This window comes from Puma concolor, chromosome A3 (assembly GCF_028749965.1).
Source record: "Puma concolor isolate L17-30 chromosome A3, mPumCon1.1.hap2, whole genome shotgun sequence".
NCBI lineage: Eukaryota > Metazoa > Chordata > Mammalia > Carnivora > Felidae > Puma > Puma concolor.
Window position 1 is genome coordinate 37,935,714 of NC_141669.1, and position 17,979 is coordinate 37,953,692.

General features: G+C 48.8%; 1 protein-coding gene across 3 annotated transcripts in view; it reads right to left on the reverse strand.

The window, feature by feature from the left end:
• Nucleotides 1-2,638: 2,638 nt before the first annotated feature.
• LOC147582377 (uncharacterized) overlaps nt 2,639-17,979 on the reverse strand; it is a 35,174-nt gene continuing 19,833 nt past the window's right edge. For all 3 annotated transcript variants that reach the window (XM_086700572.1, XM_086700574.1, XM_086700573.1), the window contains 6 exons: nt 17,104-17,287; nt 12,310-15,597; nt 9,840-10,025; nt 7,350-7,522; nt 4,410-4,527; nt 2,639-2,839 (listed from right to left, as the gene is read on the reverse strand). In XM_086700572.1, coding sequence (XP_086556698.1) covers nt 2,651-2,839; nt 4,410-4,527; nt 7,350-7,522; nt 9,840-10,025; nt 12,310-15,597; nt 17,104-17,287 — 4,138 coding nt within the window. In that variant the 3' untranslated portion in view covers nt 2,639-2,650. The remainder of the gene's footprint in view (nt 2,840-4,409; nt 4,528-7,349; nt 7,523-9,839; nt 10,026-12,309; nt 15,598-17,103; nt 17,288-17,979) is intronic.

Genomic DNA, 17,979 nt, shown 5'->3' on the forward strand with positions numbered 1-17,979 from the left:
GAGTCTGATCGCCATCTGGAGGCCATGTTGGATAACCGCTCACAGATGGAGTAGCAAACCCATCCCTCGCACACCCCTAACACTGAACGCTTTGGGCTCCGTGCTAGGTGTCAGGGGTGAACGGATGAGACACACACGATACAGATCCCATCCTTGTGGCAAGATTCAACCCAGCTTCACCCCACCCTCAAACTGGTACCTGTCTCCCTCACAGGCCTTTCCAAAAGCCTCCCCCTCCCAACTGTCTGGAGCAACTGGGAAGGGCTCTCCCTCCCCACCATGGCACTGGGGTAGAGACCGGATGCCTGAAGCGACAAGCCTATCCTTAGCTTTGCTCTGACAGTGCAGTGGTTCTTCAGCAAGGGCCAAAGAGCCGGCAGCAGTCTGACTCCTGGTTCCCCTGTGCTTGGGGCAAAGGATTTGAAGCCACAAAGAGACCTAATAAAATTGCAATTAGAGAGGATAAAGGGTGACAATGTGGGGGAGAGAACAGGTGGAGGTGGGGGAAGGGAGCAAAGGGAATAAAAAGCTGCAGTCAGCAAAGGGGAAAACTGCAGAGAGGAGGCCCACGGAGGAGAGAGTGTCAAGAAGGAAGAGGTCCCTGGAGTTGGACCAGTCAAGAACTCAGGGAGACCAAATTTGGAGAAGAGCCCATTGCATCTGACAAATTGGAAAAAAAATGAAAAATGAAGCCAGAGTTTTGAAGGATTGGTGGATGGTAAGGAAACAAAACAGCAGTAATAGACTAATATTTCTTGGAACTTGGTTCTGAATAGCAGGAGAAGACCCAGGGAATGTTTCTGAAAAAGGAGACCCAAACATGAGCCAGAGAAAAGGTAGTTTGAAAAGAGAAACAAGTACTTCCCCTGCTGGCCAAGAGGGAGTAACAGAGGCTAGGTTATACATACACACACACACACACACACACACACACACACACCCTTCATCCCCAGAACAGCCAGATGAAACATACAAAACAATAGAGTTCAGAGTTGGACCCCAGGCAGCATAGGACCGTCACTCTTAAGAGAGATTAAACCCAACAGGCAAATTCACACTTCTAGTTGCAGATTTCAATACCCTTCGCTCAAAATGGATGGAAAAAGTAGAATGAACATCAGGGAACATCATGGAAAACTTGAACAACAGAGTCGATCAACTTGCCCCAGCTGGTGTTCATAGAAGACTCCACCTACCAACAGCAGAATATACATTCTTCCCTACTGCACGTGGAACATTTATCCAGATAAACTATACCCCAGGCCCCAAAACAAAGCTCGGTAAACTTAAAAGGATTCAAATAATACAAAGAATGTCTTTTGACCACAAAGGAATTAAATCCGAAATCAAAACAGAAAAAAATACCTGGAAATTCCCCCCAAATACTTTGAAACTAAATAACACAGTTGCAAATAATCCATGGTCAACAAAGAATTCAAAAAGGAAATTAGAATGTATGAGAAAGAAAACCATAAAAATTGGAGGCTAATGCTGAAGTAGTGCTTAGAAATCACAGCAGTAAGAGCCTGTAATAGAAAAGAATGCTACAGAATAATGATCTCTGGTTGCACATGCAGAAACTTGAGAACAAGTTAAGCGCAAAGGCATGATAACAAATATCAAAGAGGGGCACCTGGGTGGCTCAGTTAATTCAGTGTCTCTTGGTTTTGGCTCAGGTTATGATTTCCTGGTTCATGGGCTCCAGCCCCACATTGGGCTCACTGCTGTCAGCACAGAGCCCACTTCAGATCCTCTGTCCCTTTCTCTCCCTGCCCTTCCCCCACTCACATGTGCTCTCTCTCTCTCAAAAATAAGTAAAACATTAAAAAAAAAAAAAAAAAGAAATATTAAAGAGAAGGAATCCATGAAGTAGAAAACAGAAATCTAGGAAAGAAAGTCAATAAAACCAAAAGTTGGTTATTTAAAAAGATAAATAAAATGGATAAATCTCTACATCCAACTTTCAGAAGAAAACCCAGGAGGAAATCTTGGGACCTAAGTATGGCCAAGAGTCCTGAGCATCTGAAAAGGATCATCTTGCAGTGATCATGCTGAAGGAAAGAAGCTGGGGGGGGGGGGGGGGGGGGGTAGGAAAGAACACTATTACATGATTCCAGTTTAATAAAAATCCTAGAAAATGCAAATCAATCTTCAAGTAGCCACGCAAACCAGTCCTTATAGGGAGCTCATCCCAGGCTAACACAAACTTTAGTTTCCCCATACCTTGAACTTGACTGACCTCCCCAGTGTAACCTACACATCTTTCAGTACCTGGCTTCCTGCACAACTGTTCTCACTTTGCAACACCTTAATAAAGGCTTAAGCTAACAGGGCGTCGATGTTTTTCCCCCTCCTCCTACAGTCTATATGTGATGTTCCTTCTAAGCCCAGAAACTGAAGTATCATTCCCAGGGGATTAGCCTCACCAGGGGCCCAGGGACATTCCCCCTCACTGGGAGGACTGCCAACGCAGCTCTGTGCAAGGCCTAGCCCCTGCCACCAGCCCCCCCCACCTGCCCAACCCCCATGTAGAAGGTTCTACAATGTGAGCCTATTTCAGCCTAAGAGTCACTCCCCACTCTGGGCTGCCCATCTCAGGGCCAAGGCACACATCAACAGACAGTCTGACTCAGAGAGGATTTCTCAGTCTTTAGAATGCTTCTGGAACCAGGGCTGCTAATGTTGGGGGCCCTTCTGTGCTTGTTTTTCGCAGGCCCAGCTCATCATAGTCCAGGTTTGAAGTTTCTCGGAGTCTGTGCCTTAGCAGTTTTCTTCTCCACTGCACACAGAAGGCAGCAACTTCCAGTTCTTCTGGATCTGAGGAAGGCTGTCTCAAGCCCTGGAGGAGAGAGAGGTAATTACATGTCCTGGGGGACACTGTGCACACCTTCCCAAGGTCAGCTGACATGAGCTCTTGCTTAGTTAGCAGACTCCACTGACTGACAGTGGAGCTCATTTTCTGACATTTTGGCCCTAATTTTTTTCCTTGTATGTATGTATGTATGTATGTAATCACTGCACCCAACATGGGGCTCAAACTCATGACCCTGAGATCAAGAGTCACATGCTCTTTAAGTGCCTGGGTGGCTCAGTCAGTTGAGCATCCAACTCTGGATTTCGGCTCAGGTCATGATTCTAGGGTCATGGGATTGACCCCTGCATTGGGCTCCATGCTGAGCGTGGGGCTTGCTTGGGATTCTTTCTCTCTCTCTCTCTCTCTCTCTCTGCCCCTCCCCTGCTCACATGCTCTCTCTAAAATGAGATTAGATTAGATTTTATTTTATTTTTGACTAGATTAGATTTTAAATTAAATTTAAAAAGAGTCACATGCTCTTCTGACTGAGTCAGGGCAGGCACCACTGGCCCTAATTGAACAGAGATCAAGGAACTGTGTTTGAAGGGATCCTGTGAATTAAAGCCCACTCATTCCCTCTCTCATGAAAGAAGCACAACAGAACAAAGGATCTTATGTTGGTCAGAATCGAATGTTCGGAGAATGCAGCCAATTAAAAATACTCTCTCTACCCCAAATTCTGCCTCCTTTTGGATCTTGCTTTCTTCATTTTGGTTTATGCAAACTATCCATGGGTCTTTGGCCAGTGGCCTAAGCGGAGCCCGGACACAGGTGCCTACGGTAAGGACACAGCCCTGCCCTCAGGTTCTCCTGCACACAAGTGGCTAGGAGACTGGGCTGTGGGGACTGTCCCACCTCAGGTGGTGCTGCAGGGTGAGTGGGAGGCTGGGACTGTGGCCATGCCAGTAAGGAGGGACTCGGCTCCCTCGGGGCCAGGCCTAAGCAGAAGAGCTCAGCCTTCAAGAGACTCTGGAACATTAGCTAAACTATGCCCATTTTTCAAATGCATGTCTATTCAATGTACTCTTTGAGCTTAGCCGGTACAAAGTTGCTTTAAACTTGAAATGGAAGTTCTCATTCTATTTACTTAGCACCTCCATGCACCAGCCACAATTCTAGGTCTGTGGCTTCATGGAGTTTACTTTTTTTTTTTAATTCGAATTCCAGTATAGTTAGCATACAGTGTTAGATTATTTTCAGGTGTACGATAACAGTGATTCCACACTTCCATGCAGCAGCCAGTGCTCATCACAAGTGCACATGGAGTTTACAATTTCTTTTAAATAATTAATTTATTTATTTTGAGAGAGAGAGAGAAAGAGTGGCAGAGAGACAGGGAGAGAGAGAATCCCAAGCAGGCTCCCTGTCGAACCCACAAACTGTAAGATCATGATCTGAGCTGAAATCAAGAGTTGGACACTTAACTGACTGAGATACCCAGAAGCCCCAGAGTTTACATTTTCATAAATGTTTCTTTCTGCCTGTGGCCCAGAGCCGTGGTGCCATATGTGTGTAGTCTCTGCCAGTGGCCACTTTCAGATGTGTCAGCACTTACCCGCAGACTTGCAGCTTCTGTGGTCCTCACGGTCTTGGACACGGCCCGGAGGAGCTGTTGAGCATTTTCCAGCAGGAGCTCTTCAGAGGACCTGCTTCTTGCCAGAGAGGCCTTTACACTTGAGAGTTTACAGGAAGAAAGCAGACAATGTTACACCAGGGAAGAGATGCCGTCTCAAATAAATACTGGAAGGTTCTACAATGTGAGACTCTTCCAGAACACTGGGATGCATTTACAGGGACTACTCTGGGGAAAAAAAATGTTCCGAAGGCAAATGTAACATTTTTAAAATAAAATTTATGTTTTAGTACTAAGAAAGTATGAATCGGACAGTTATCTACAAATTAACAAGAAGTATGTTTTTAAAGAAAATAACTGAAGAGATGTGGCAGAACAAATGCCAACATCCATATATGAGGAAGGCAAGAAGAAATTTTGCATACAATTGTACTCAGGACTTAATAGTTCTCAGGGCGCCAGGGTGGCTCAGTCGGTTAAGTGTCCGACTTCAGCTCAGGTCATGGTCTCATGGTTCCTGAGTTTGAGCCCCACATCAGGCTCTGTGCTGACAGCTGGGAGCCTGGAGACTCCTTCAGATTCTGTGTCTCCCTCTTTCTCTGCCCCTCCCCTGCTCATGCTCTGTCTCTGTCTCTGTCTCTCTCTCTCTAAATAAGTAAACATTAAAAAAAAAAAAAAAAAAAAAAAACCATTCTACTCAAAGATCAGACCGGTACCTCCTAATTAAATTATACACCTCAATGATATTTGTTTTATAGTGAATGTAACTGGATTTAGTTATACAAGTTGTTTCCTACAAAAGTAAATAAAGATGTTGTGAAATTCACCTCCTTTAAAGGATTGAGAGCTTGATAAATATACCTGTATTAATCATGTCTTTTTATTTTCTGTATTTCTGATGCGTTGACATTTTAGGACCTTACTGACATTGGAAAGACCGCCCCTGCGGCGTTAGCCGCTTCTTAGAGAGTCAGTAAATGACTCCTGGCACTTACACCTGCAAACTAGCCAGTGCAAAGCCCTGTCTTGAATACCTCCTTTGTGGAGCTCTTACCCTTGGGGCCATAGCCCTGCCCCAGGGCTAGGTACCAGACAACTAGAGATAATCTCCATACTCCAGGGCTCATTGAAAATATTCAATCCAGTCTATCGGAAATCTGCCTGCTTCCCCTGCCATGCCCATTCCTTCCCACGAAAACTCCAGTAAAGGCTCTCGTCAGGTTTCCCCTTTGCTCCCTCTGCTTTTTGACCAACTCTGGCACTTTCCTGTGTGGTCCTGTATGGCATGCTATGCCTCCTGTTCCTAGGAATCTTCTTCCTCCAAGAAAGTCCTTTCCACATTTGCAGGTGTTACCATACCTAATTGAAACAAATCCCAGGTACCCTTATAACATGACCCATAACTGAAATGCTAACATTAACTGCAGTTCCTGTGTCCTAAGCAGTAAAGTTTGAGTAGCTATCCTTGAGATGATTATATACCTGAAATATTATTTCCTAGAGAAGAGTAGCCACATTTTATTTTTATATAGTTATTTAAAAAATTTATATACCCTGGTCTTAGCAATGTTATTTTTATGCCTCACAGTGACTGATAATAGTTTTAGCTATCAAGCTTTCCCATAATATAAGAATATTACAAATACGGGAGGTACCTGGATGGCTCAGTCAATTGAGCATCTGACTCTTGGTTTTGGCTCAGGTCATGATCTCATGGTTCGTGGGTTTGAGTGTCAGGTGCAGTGTCAGGCTCTGGGTTGACGGCATGGAGCCTGCTTGGGGTTTTCTCCCTCCCTCCCTCTCTCTCTCTCTGCCCTCTTCCCCCCAAAATAAATAAATAAACTTAAAAAAAAGAATATTGGGGAACCTGGGTGGCTCAGTCGGTTAAGTGTCCGACTTCAGCTCAGGTTATGATCTCATGGCTCGTGAGCTCGAGTCCCATATCAGGCTCTGTGCTGACAGCTCAGAGCATGGAGTCTGCTTCAGATTCTCTCTCTCTCTCTCTCTCTCTCTCTCTCTCTCTGCCCATCCCCCACTCACACTCTGTCTCTCACTATCTCCCAAAAATGAATAAATGTTAAAAAATAAAAATTAAAAAAAAAGAATATTATGAATACAAGTTTGTTACTGACAAATGTGCCAATGCAGGTATCAGGAGACTCAGGGTGAAATGAAACCATCCCATGCTGCCATTATGATGTTGTATATTACCAACACAAAAGCTGTTATAAGGAGACAATTAATAAAAACTGCTCAACTCCAAAGTCTGAGCACATTAAATGAATAAATCTTAATGTAAGCCGTGTACTGGTATAGTTTTTCTTAGGCCGATTACATTCATGGCGCTTTCACTTTGTAATTAATGTATTTTTAGATAACTGATTTTTTGGTTAAATATGCCTAGTATAAAAACAAATAAAAGAACTAATGGTCAAAATTTAACTGTGGTTATAAAGTAGAGATCAGGCATTTACGTTTGCAGATGGAACTCTGATGTGATGTGAGGGCATAGGACCGCTGGAGCAGGTGCACAGCACTGTGAAGCAAGGGGAGCCTTGAAGGGGAACAGAAGTCCTGATGTATTTGGGTTTTAAACATCCCTTATGGTTACTTTATGTTCACACCTCCTCAGGAACTAGTTTTCCATGTTCAATCTTTTTTTTCCTTTCTTATGTATATTACCAGATCTAATATTTTTGAGATAAAGGGAGAAATGACAGTGGCTAAAAATGTATTTTTTTGTCCTCTGTAATACTTCTCTATATTTTCAACATTTGTTTAGTATCCTCAACATAAATGTAGGCTCCTGAAGGAAATATTTTTAAAAGTATACAAAAAGAAAAAGAAAAAGAACTGCCTAAGCCCTCCCTCTGGCTCTTGAGAAAGCAGAGCACAGCAGTCACAACCAAAACCGTTTCCTACCTGGAGATGATGCGGAGCTGGTTGCTCATTGTTTGAATCTGGTCTACCACACACAAAAGCTCCTGGGAACATCTTTGATCTATGCAGTTCTTGGCGATGATGCGGATAAGTCTGGCGAACTTTTGTCCAGAAGTCGCGATTTTCCTAGCAGAGGTAATGAGCTGATCTTTGGTCTATAACAAAGAGATGAAAGTCAGAAGTAGGTAAAGCCCTCACAGGTTTTCCAGAAGAAATCAGTGGCAAATCGTAAAGCATCCCAAACTTGCCTAGCACAATGTACTTCAGCCCCAGAGTGAACGTGTCTTAGCTTGGTCTAAAACCATAAGCTCTCGAACCTCCTCCACAGACTTCAAGACCAGCCACTCAGATGCTTACTCTCCTGAAAGCCAGCAGAATGAAGTCCACGCCCTTGCTTCTGTGGGGGAACTGCTGAAGGGAAAGCAGCCCAGCCTCCTGTTCGTGATCTAGCCCTTTTCCCATGGGGGCTGTGGCCTGCACTGGCTCAGGGTTAGTTTGCAGCAGGCCCAGGGCAGAAATGAGGCCCCTAAGAAGGTCCAGGTATGGGGAACATCCAGGTTGAAGGTGATCTTGGCTGCAACAAAGGTGCAAAGGTACGTGTAGACTACAGCTACACGTACAGCTTCTTAGATGGGAAATGATCCTTAATGGGTGACAGAAAACAGCACCTTTTATCCAAATAAAATCTTAAACATAACGGTGTATGTTGAGGCAACTAATATAGATAAAAGACAGACACAGACAAGCTCTTTGCGTCCACTCGCTCTCTCGATGTGCTAAGTGTGGGTTTGACGACCTGATTTCAGAATCACTGGTCTTTAGGATGAGAATGAAAAAGAATAATAAAAGAATCTGGTAGGGAAGGGTGAGAGAACCCCCCCCCCTTTTCCTGGGGATATTTGATACAATAAACAGTACTGCTACAGTTCTTCAGGCTGGACAATGACTAAGGAATGCCTTTGTTCTCTGCTGGCCCACAGAAGATGTTCCACAAGTATTTGTTGAGCAAACGAAGATGTGAGATGCCATGATGTTGTGGCAAGTCTACCATGAGATCACCTCCATGTGGGAAGGGGAAGGGCTCCCCTGAAGAGGTCTCAGAGATGCGAGTAACCACATGAGAGTAAGCGTATGCAGACCTCCACCACGAAAGGAAGTGTTTACCTTTTCTGTCTCTCCAAGGGACACCGTCTTCCAATCTTCCCACCTCCCTCCTCGTCTCCTCCAGCTCTGAGCTGAAGAGCTGCTGGCATGGTGGGTTCTAGATTAATGTCATGGGATCTGACGTTCTGCTTCGGGAAACCTTACGTCCCGCACCCCTGTGCTGCCAGTTTCCCCCTCAGCAGCTATTTTAAATTCTTTTCTCTGTTTGACTTTGGTTGTTAAAATCTGGGAGGTATTAACATTGAGATTTGGGAGGTTTGTGGGAGAATTCTGCAGAGGCACTTCATCTTACCAGGCACTAGCCTCACTGTTAAAAATTATCATTTGAGGTGCCAGGTGGCTCAGTCAGTTAAGTGGCCGACTCTTGATTTCAGCTCAGGTCATGATCTCACGGTTTGTGAGATGAGCCCTGTCACTGTCAGTGCAGAGCCTGCTTGGGATTCTCTCTCTCCCTCTCTTCCTGCCCTTCCCCCACTTAATGCTCACTCAAAACAAACATTTTAAAATTATCATTTGATATTTCTTTTGGCATTTCCCCTTATGTGTGCATTTCCCCAGGGAACACTCCATGGGGTAGAGGATTAGTATATTCCTGGGCCCTCAGCCACACAGCACCGCCAGCACCCAAGTCCTATATAAATTAGAAGACCTGAGGTGTTTGGAAAGAAAATGGGAGTCAGCAGGAAGTAACCACTGCCCGTTGTGATGTAACGACCCTGTGAAAAAGAGACTGTTTCAACTGGGCAGGGCAATGAAAGGTCTGAGCCTTGGGTGTGGTGGCTGCTGGGTTTGAATCAGGAAGAGGACTAAAGAGAGTTAGAACGGCCACACAGCACTGCAGGTGGTCTCCAAAAGCCATTGGAAAGCCACCCCCTCCCCCTCTAGGCTGTGCTGGCCCTGAATGGCTGTCCATCAGGAGGGTGCCGCTCTGTTATTTCCATTTGGGGGAATTTTTAAGAATGTAAATAGCTCCCTTCAGCTCATCCTTCTGGGGATATGAATGAGTCCTTGGTTTTACTGAATTGCAGTTTCCGGCAAATTACCTTCCCTGGTGCCATAAAACCAAGATTTAGTGACTGAGCACAAAAGAAGAGGGAAAAAGAGAAGTGAACTCTAGGACACACCCAGACAGAGGAAGAAGACAGCACATTAGAACGCTACAATCCCACTAGTCCACAGTGTGGTCTTTCTTTTCTGGGGGCTGCCCTGCCTGGCCTGGCCCACCTCCTGCAGGGCAGCAGTCGGGGGCTTCTCTTCCCCCAGGGTACCCAGCCCTGCTACCACAGCTGCCCGCTGAAGGCCAAGTACCAAGACGGGTCCTCTCCTCCTCAGACTCTGAGCCATCAGGAGCACCTCTGTAGCCATCTCGCGGGTAATCTGGATGATCCTGCTCCCCCCTTCCACGCCGCCATCCTCCGGGAGCAGCTGGTCCGGCTCAGGGCGCAGCCAGGCCAGTGGGCCTGTGGAGCCAGGTGCTGGGCTGTGCGGCTGCTCCTGCCAAAGGACAGGGTACAGCTAATGAGACTCCAGATGCTCAGGCCTTGAAACTCCTGTGCTGCTATCAAGGGCCCTCTCGCCACTTTTTGAAGAAGGGTGGGTGGAGCGCCTGTGTGGCCCAGTCGGTTGAACGTCAGACTCCAGCTCAGGTCATGATCCCATGGTTCGTGAGTTCAAGACCCAAATCGGGCTCCCTGCTGTCAGCGCAGAGCCCGCTTCAGATCCTCTGTCCCCATCTCTCGGCCCCTCCCCCACTCATGCAGTCTCTCAAAAATAAATAAACATTAAAAAAAAGAAGAGTGGGAGTCAAGAGGTCCCTCCCACCCTGCTGATTCCCCACATGCTGGCAGCTCCAGGCAGTTTACTCCACGTGGGTAGGGAAACAGTGAATCCCTATTCCTCCAGGCTCTGTTCATCCAGAAACCTGGCATGCTGGGATCCCAGTACGGTTCAAATACCACCTGTTCTCTCCTTCTGTCAAGTTTTAGGCCTTACATGGGAGAATTTACAGCTTCTTGAGGAAATGCAGGAATCCTTGAATGTTCTAACTTTGGGACCCAGACACTTTCTCACCAATCATTCTACATGAAAGCACTTTACAGTTCTGATATGAATACTTAGGAATTCTCTCCCATGGACTTCCTTGTTAATTTTCTAGTGAGAAAGAGAGCTACTGCTGGCATCCAGAAGTGGGCAGGGCATTCAGCACTAGGCCTGGTGATTTTTTTATTGGACCAGGTGATTTTTTTATTGGACCCTTCTTGGAGCCTCCCCTAAGCCTTTTCCAGACTCTGGAATTGAGACAAGTTGTTCTGGCTTGGAGGCAAAGCCAATAGCAGAGGATCAAGAGTGGCCTTGATTTCTCTCTGCCTCGCCTGTCAGATCCTGAGCTCCTTAGGGCAAGGGCTGTGCCCTAGGTGCAGGTGGGAAGGGAACGGGGTGGGAGGGACCTCGGGCCTGCCCCCAGCCCTGCTTTTTCTCCAGTCCCCCAGTGCAGCATACTAATGCCTCAGAAGGGATATAACCGTTAGGTGTCACTGTTGGAAAGGTGTGAAGTCTTGAACATGATAATAAATTCTATCGAAATTGGGAGAGACAAGTTCTGAGCCTGATGCAGGCCCCACAAGCGAGATCCTGACCTGAGCCGAAGTCAGAGGCTCGACAGACAGAGCCACCCAGACGCCCCTCTGTGCTTGTGCATATTGAGGCATCATCTGGCTTCGCTATCCTTTCTTGTTGCTTCTTCAATTTAATAATTCCCTGCCTCTCCAAAACTGTTCATCAGCCTTCTGTTAGGCGGGTTGGGAATCTGAGGCAAGAGGCCTTAGGCTGTAGGGAAAAAGGCACTGTATCTGCTCTCCTCCCAACTACTTTGGGAAGAGGGTCCCCTCTCATGGTAATGACACTTCAGGGAGAAAAAGGAAGAGTAAGGGGGTGGGGGCACATGGTCTGATGGGCTTTGTGTTGGGAGAAGGCCCAGGGAAGGGTTTGGGAGGGTCCATGCAGCCAAGCATGAGGTCATGGAGGGGATAGATCGAGTGGTGAATAAAATGCTGGGCTGAGCACGCTCGCTAGGGAATTTCTTGGGCACTGCCAACCTACTTTGGTGATAGCCGGTATAAGTAAATCAGATGTTTGGGCTCCACAATGGCTGACTGTCCTGTCTGGTGCCTTAGAAGGAAATGACTATGTGTGGAAGGTGTTCAACAGACCCAGCGCCCTTCTAATAAATCTTTCTTTTTGCCTGCACTGCTTCCTGCTGGATCCCCGCCATTTGCAAACAAAAGAACCCTGATTGGGACAGGGAGGTAACATCACATTGGTGCAGGCTGCATGAAGCAGCCTGACCCACAGGAGAGGTACTGTCGGTCACAGCAAAGGGGGACCATTTCCAGTTGGGCCAACGGGGAAAAACTTCACATAAGTCAGTAATTATAGCCACTACTTAGAGGACCCTTCCTACGTGCCAGACAAGTGCGAGTATTTTACATGGAAGCTTTTATTAACTCTCTGCCAGAAGAGTATCAATATTCCCATTTTCTAGACTAGAATCTTGAAGGCCAACGTAGCTAAGAAGCTTAGCTAGGAAATGCCAGAGGCAGGCACAGCCCAGGCAGTCTGATTCCTGATCTCAGGCTCTCAAAGGCTGTACTGTGCTGCCTGCCAGATGTGAATTACACATGTGGGCACCAAGACAGCTTTTTCTGGAACTTGGCAGTGGCCTTTGGTTACTAGAAAGAGGGCGGTGGTGGGGGAGAAGGAAAGATGCTGGCAGTCCTACCGTGTCCAGGTCTGCTGCAATTGTCCCAGTGACGTCTGGGTCCACAGTGCAGGCCCCCCCTGAGTTCCCTGGGGTGTCTTTTGGGGCAGCACCCCGAGAATCCACACTGCCCACTGCAACAGCTCCTGAGGCACCCTCCTCACAGTGGAGCTGGGGCTGGGCAGAGGCCTGTTCATCCCTGGGCTTCATCACTGCCGTCTCATCACTGGGCTTCAGGCACTGGGCCAAGAGTGCCCAGGCCTTGGTGTGACCACCTTTCCAGGCCTGGAGCTGGGCCATGGCATGATGGGCTTTGGCTGCCCACTCCCACTGAAGCCAGTCCAGGGTGTGCATTCTCCACTCCTCTGAGTGTTCTTGGAGCACTGGGACCCTCTGGGCCACCTCCTGGGTGAGGACAAAAATGCTCTCCAGAGCCCTAAGAAGGTCCTCCTGGCAGGGCCCAGACTCTTGACTTCCTGCCACAATTCCCTGTGCAGCTTGGATACCAGACACCATTCTTTCCAGGGAGCTTTCTGGCCTGGCCTGAGGTTCTTTATAGACAGAGAGCCTTGGATAGAAGGCATCTTGGAAGACATGTTCATAGTCTGCGTTGATGATGCTGAGGTGGCCAGTGAGGGCCTTGGCTTGAAAGGAGAACTCCAAGCAGAGGAGTTCAAAGCGTGTGGACAGACTGGGAGATGGTTTGGGGGAGGAGGCCAGGATCTGTGCCACATCCAGCAGAGCATCTGTGAGCACATGGATTTCCCTGCACAAAAATGAGACCTCACATTTTATCTGCGCGTCCCCACACAGGAGGCCAGACAGCCTGGCAGCCTCTAGTAGCCTCTGAGAAACAGCTGCTGCCTGGGCCAACTCTTCCTGCAGTCCCTGCTGGTCCTTCACGGCCCGCCGCAGGGGCAGTAAGAACAGGCCTTGTCTCCTGCTGAGTCTCTCCATGCACTGGAGCAGGTCTTGGACAGCCACTGACCATCGAAGGCACCCATCCTCAAAACTTTCATCCCATGACGTAGGGGCTTGGAGGCTATCGAAAGCCAGAACCTTGTCCAACAGCTGTTTAGCATGGGTCTGCACTTCCTCCAATCTGCCTTGCATTTGTAAAAGTGCTTCTGGACGCCCAGCTGAGTCAGGGTCCTTCTTACCCCAATCCACAGGCTCACTTTTGGCTGCTAGTTGAACCATTGAGGCCAAATTCTGCTGCAGCTCCATGAACACTGCCATGTTCCCTAGAAGATCACCTGCTGGGTTGTGACAAAAGAGCTGTTGACACAGAGGGTACCAGTCACCAGCCCTGGCTACCAAGCCCTGCCCGGTTTCCCTGGGTCTCCCAGACAACTGGAGAGCCACTTCCGGAAGCCCGCCGGTTCTAGCAGTCGTGCAAGGTTCTATCTCTGTTCCTAGGTCAACAATAGAAGGTGTTAGTGTTGGGATTTCTTGGAGTCCAGGCATCCTCTCTGACCCCAGTGGTCCCTCCCCAGCCAAGGCCTCTTGAGCTGCATCCACAGCGGCATTTTGTTCCTGCAGGTTGGTGCTAGCTGTGGTCACTGCCTGGTGGCTCTGGCTCTCTACAGCAACGATGAATTTGCTGACGGCTGGTAGTGGAGGGTCCCCACTCTGTAGATGCATGTCAGGAATCAAAGGGTGGGAAAGATTGTTCCTCAGTGGATAGGAGATGCCTGAATTGCTTTCCCCCAACCCAGGTTCTCCCTGGTGTTCCAGTGCAGGAGTTGTGGAGTCCTGGAGGCTGGGGAGAATAAAATAAGGTTGTTCCTTAGCAGTGTCAAACCTTTGGACTTGGTCCCGAAGCGGGCTGAGGATATCTGGGTGGTTAGTCCCATCCAGCCCTTCTTGGATGCTCTGGGCTGAACAGATCAGATGTTTTGCCATGGTTAAAAATACTTCTGTGTCCTGAGCACTGTGCCCACCCAAACAGCACTCAGCAGCTGCACTCAGGAACAGGGAAGACTGCTCCAGCTGCTGGATCAAGACTCTCAGGCCATTCCGGAAAATGGGATCTCGATCTTGGTCCACATACCTGCTCATCACCTGCACTATGTGAGTGGCCCGACCCTGTAAATATGCCACAAGTTGGGGAAGGTCTCTGGAATCTCCCTTTCTCAAAGCCCATCTAAAGAAGTCCAAGTGCTTGGTCATTTCTTGAATGGACACACTCAGGAACTCAGGAATATTGAGAACATCATCAAAACATGCCAACAGGCCTTCTGATGCCCTGGTCCATGCCTGAAGCAGGGCCTGCAAGGGAGCTGGGCTCCAGTCCAGACCAGATCCTTGGGGACTTTGTGAGAAAAGTTGCTGCACTCTGACCACAAGCCCCCAAAGGCCTGCCATGGTGACCTCCATGTCTTTGCCAGTTTGTTGTCGAGGGCAGCAAACCAAGACCAAGTGAGCCACTCTGAGCATCTGCTTGGCCTGGTCACGGAAAGCAGCAAGGAAAAGCTGGAGATTCTTTGGCAAGGCCTGGCCATCACACAGGGAGCTGACTGGGCGAGTGGCCAAGGCGGCCTGGACCAGTCGTTGAAGAGGGCTTTGCGTATCAGTGAACGTGTCCAGGATCTGGTGCAGCAGCCCAGAGCGGACTCCTTGGCACAGGGCCTCAGTGGCGGCCTGCAGCTCCGCACACTCCTGCCCGGGTTCCAGGCTCCCGGAGGCCCGGCCTTCTCCCGGATGCCTGTCGATCCGACCCAGGCGCCCGGCGCTCCGCAGCTCCAGCAGCTGGCCGCAGCGGGCCACCAGGCGCAGCCTCTCCGGCGGTGCGGAGCAAGCGGCCAGACGCATGCAGTGCCACACTACGGCCGCCAACAGGGCGTCTAGAGGGCCGCCGCGCATGCGCTCGTGCCCGGGCGCCGACAGAAGCTCGCGCAGCCGCCGCAGGCGCCAGGTGAGCGCGCCGGTCTGGGCGCTGGCCGCTGGGGCCGCGGCGCTGGGCTCCAGCTGCGCCAGCAGCTCGCCTAGGGTCTTCCTGGTTTGGGCCAAAGTGTGGCGCTGGGAAGCGGCCAGCTGCGGGTCGCAAGGGCGCTGCAGGTGGCCGCGGGCGGCCTCGAGCAGCGCGGGGACACAGCTCCGCAGCAGGCGGCCGGCGTGGTCCAGGCGCTCCCCGGGCCCGCGCGCAGTCAGGCGGCCCAGGCGTAGCAGCGCGGCGGCCAGGTCGGCGAAGGGGCCGCGCAGCGAGGCCGCGTCGTCCGCGTCCTCCAGCGCGTCCAGGCAGGTCAGGCACCAACCCGCCGCCCGCACTATCTTCCTCGCCATCGCCGCGTCTTCTAGGAGCAGGACCTGTATGGGCAGCCAGGGGAAGAGAAGCTTGAAAATGCTGGCATGTTCCTGGAGCGATAGCAGAAGCAACGGCAGCTGCTTTCCCTCCCCACTCCCTCCACTCCCCCCAGCCCCCTCACCCCCTGCCACCCCCTTCACCCCATCAACCAATTCACCCCCTGTTTTACAAACATCCCAAGGCTAAATAGTATAGAATGTCAGGGCCAAAACAAAACAAGTCATCTAGGAGCGATGTTTAAGGAAAATATTTGGCCTAACTGAAAACGTGAGGCTTCCCAAATTTGACCCACATTTAATGTGGGGTCCAACTTGGTTTTGGATTGAATACCTCCAGGTCAGAAGAGGTACAACCAACTGTCTTATTTGGGAACCCACGTGTTACCACAAAGTGTTCAGGAAGGATTTACTATTTGGATGAGGATGATGGAGGCTGGAAAGATGGCCTGTCCAGGAAGTGACTCTGAGAATCTTTCCTAGCCTGATTCTACCCCTCCTGGATGGCTCTATTCATCCCCTGCAACAGAGCTGGCACCCAAACACTTCCAAGACCCTCCCTTCTTCCCCTCTGCTACTCCCATCAGCAGGTGCCCAAAGCCCTATGGCTTTGCCTCTCTATGGGCTTTGTCCCCATTTCCAATCTCACTTTAATGAGGATCTGTTCAGTTGCCAACACTCCTCATCCCCCCCCCCCACACACACACCACACAACAATAATCCACATTATGAAAGCTTTAATGATGAATGCTGATAATACTGTGATAATATTATATAGATCCTAACAGGGAACAATGCCCCAACCTAAAAGAGTTGTACCATATGGTGGAATGTTAGGAAAATGGGGAGTCTTTGGAGGCCAAGAGGCTGGTCTAGCCTCAGGAGATCCTAACAGCAGAGGTTTCACTTTGGAGCCGGGTTTGCCAAATAGATTGAGACCTGCAGAGGTTTCAGCAAATGTTCCCCCACAGCTCCTGGCCAAGGGCAAGGTGAAAAGTGAGTCCCTCAGTGATACCTTCTTATTAGGGGGTTGATTGCCAAGTGTGGGGATGAGGTGCCACACATGGGTTTAAGACCACAGACCCTAGGGGCGCCTTAGTGGCTCAGTTAAGCATTTGACTTTGGCTCAGGTCATGAACTCGTGGTTCACGAGTTCGATCCCAGCATCGGGCTCTGTGCTGACAGCTCAGAGCCCGGAGCCTGCTTTGGATTCTGTGTCTCCTTCTCTCTCTGTTCCTTCCCAGCTCACACTCTTGTCTCTCTCCGTCTCAAAAATAAAGATTAAAAAAAAAATTTTTTTTAAAGACCCTAATTTAGTAGCTCCCCATGGCAGCTTCCACACTTAGCATTTATTAAATTGGTAATGAACTCTGTGCTGTGATCCTGTCGGAAGCTTGGGCAGAGGTCTCTCTCTGCAGGGGCATCCACTGTGGGAATGACTTGCCCCATCCATGCTTTCCAGCAATGAGCTATGTCCAACCGACCAGGTAGCCAGTCTGATACCAGCCTCACCTTTGTGGTGTCCACCAGGATCTGCTGAGCTGTAGTCACTAGCTCCTCCTGGTGGCTTTGACATCCCGGCTGAAGATGGAGCTTCTGAGCCACCAGCACGATGTTCCTCCCAGACAGGACCAGAGACTCAGCAGTAGGCCTCATTTCCTCCCAGAGCCACTCCTCCTCAGAGTCTCCTGCCAGCCTGGACAGACACATTTCTAGTCAGAATTGCCAACATACAGTGATACAAAAAAAATATACCCATAAGGAAGTTATGATACATAGAATTTAGAGTACTATGAAGCCCTTAAACTGGTGACGTAGGTCTGTATTTATGGTGATAGAAGCCTCTCCAAGACATAGTGTTGAGTAAATAAAACCAAATTATAGAATGGCATGCATGGCAAGATGTGATTTGTTTTCAGTTATGTACAGATCTACATAGAGAACTCTCTCTCTAGAAGGAAAATCATCAAACTGTGTTTTTTTCTGGGCGTGTAAAAATATGCTTAATTACTTTTTGAATTGCTCTCATTTTCTCTGCTGCAGTGAACATGTATAAATACTACAAAAGAAAAAAAAAGCCTCTTTTTGTAAGAGAGAAATATCTAGAATGTCATTTCAATCCATGTTATCAAGAGGAGAGATTTTGCATAACACAGATGTCCACAGCAACTGTCTTCATGTGATGGAAACATTTCTCTCTCAAGAGTAATCCCCAGTCATGCAAAACAAAACAAGAAAAGTCCTCTGCTCCCTTATGATTATCCTTTGGAAAGGAGGCTGAGCTCTGTGCCTTTGGAATTGCAGGCTGAGAAGACACAGGAGTGCCAGCTGGAGTAATCACTGAGAAGCTCCTCTCAGCTTTTGGTCCCTTATCTAGTGGCGGCCAGT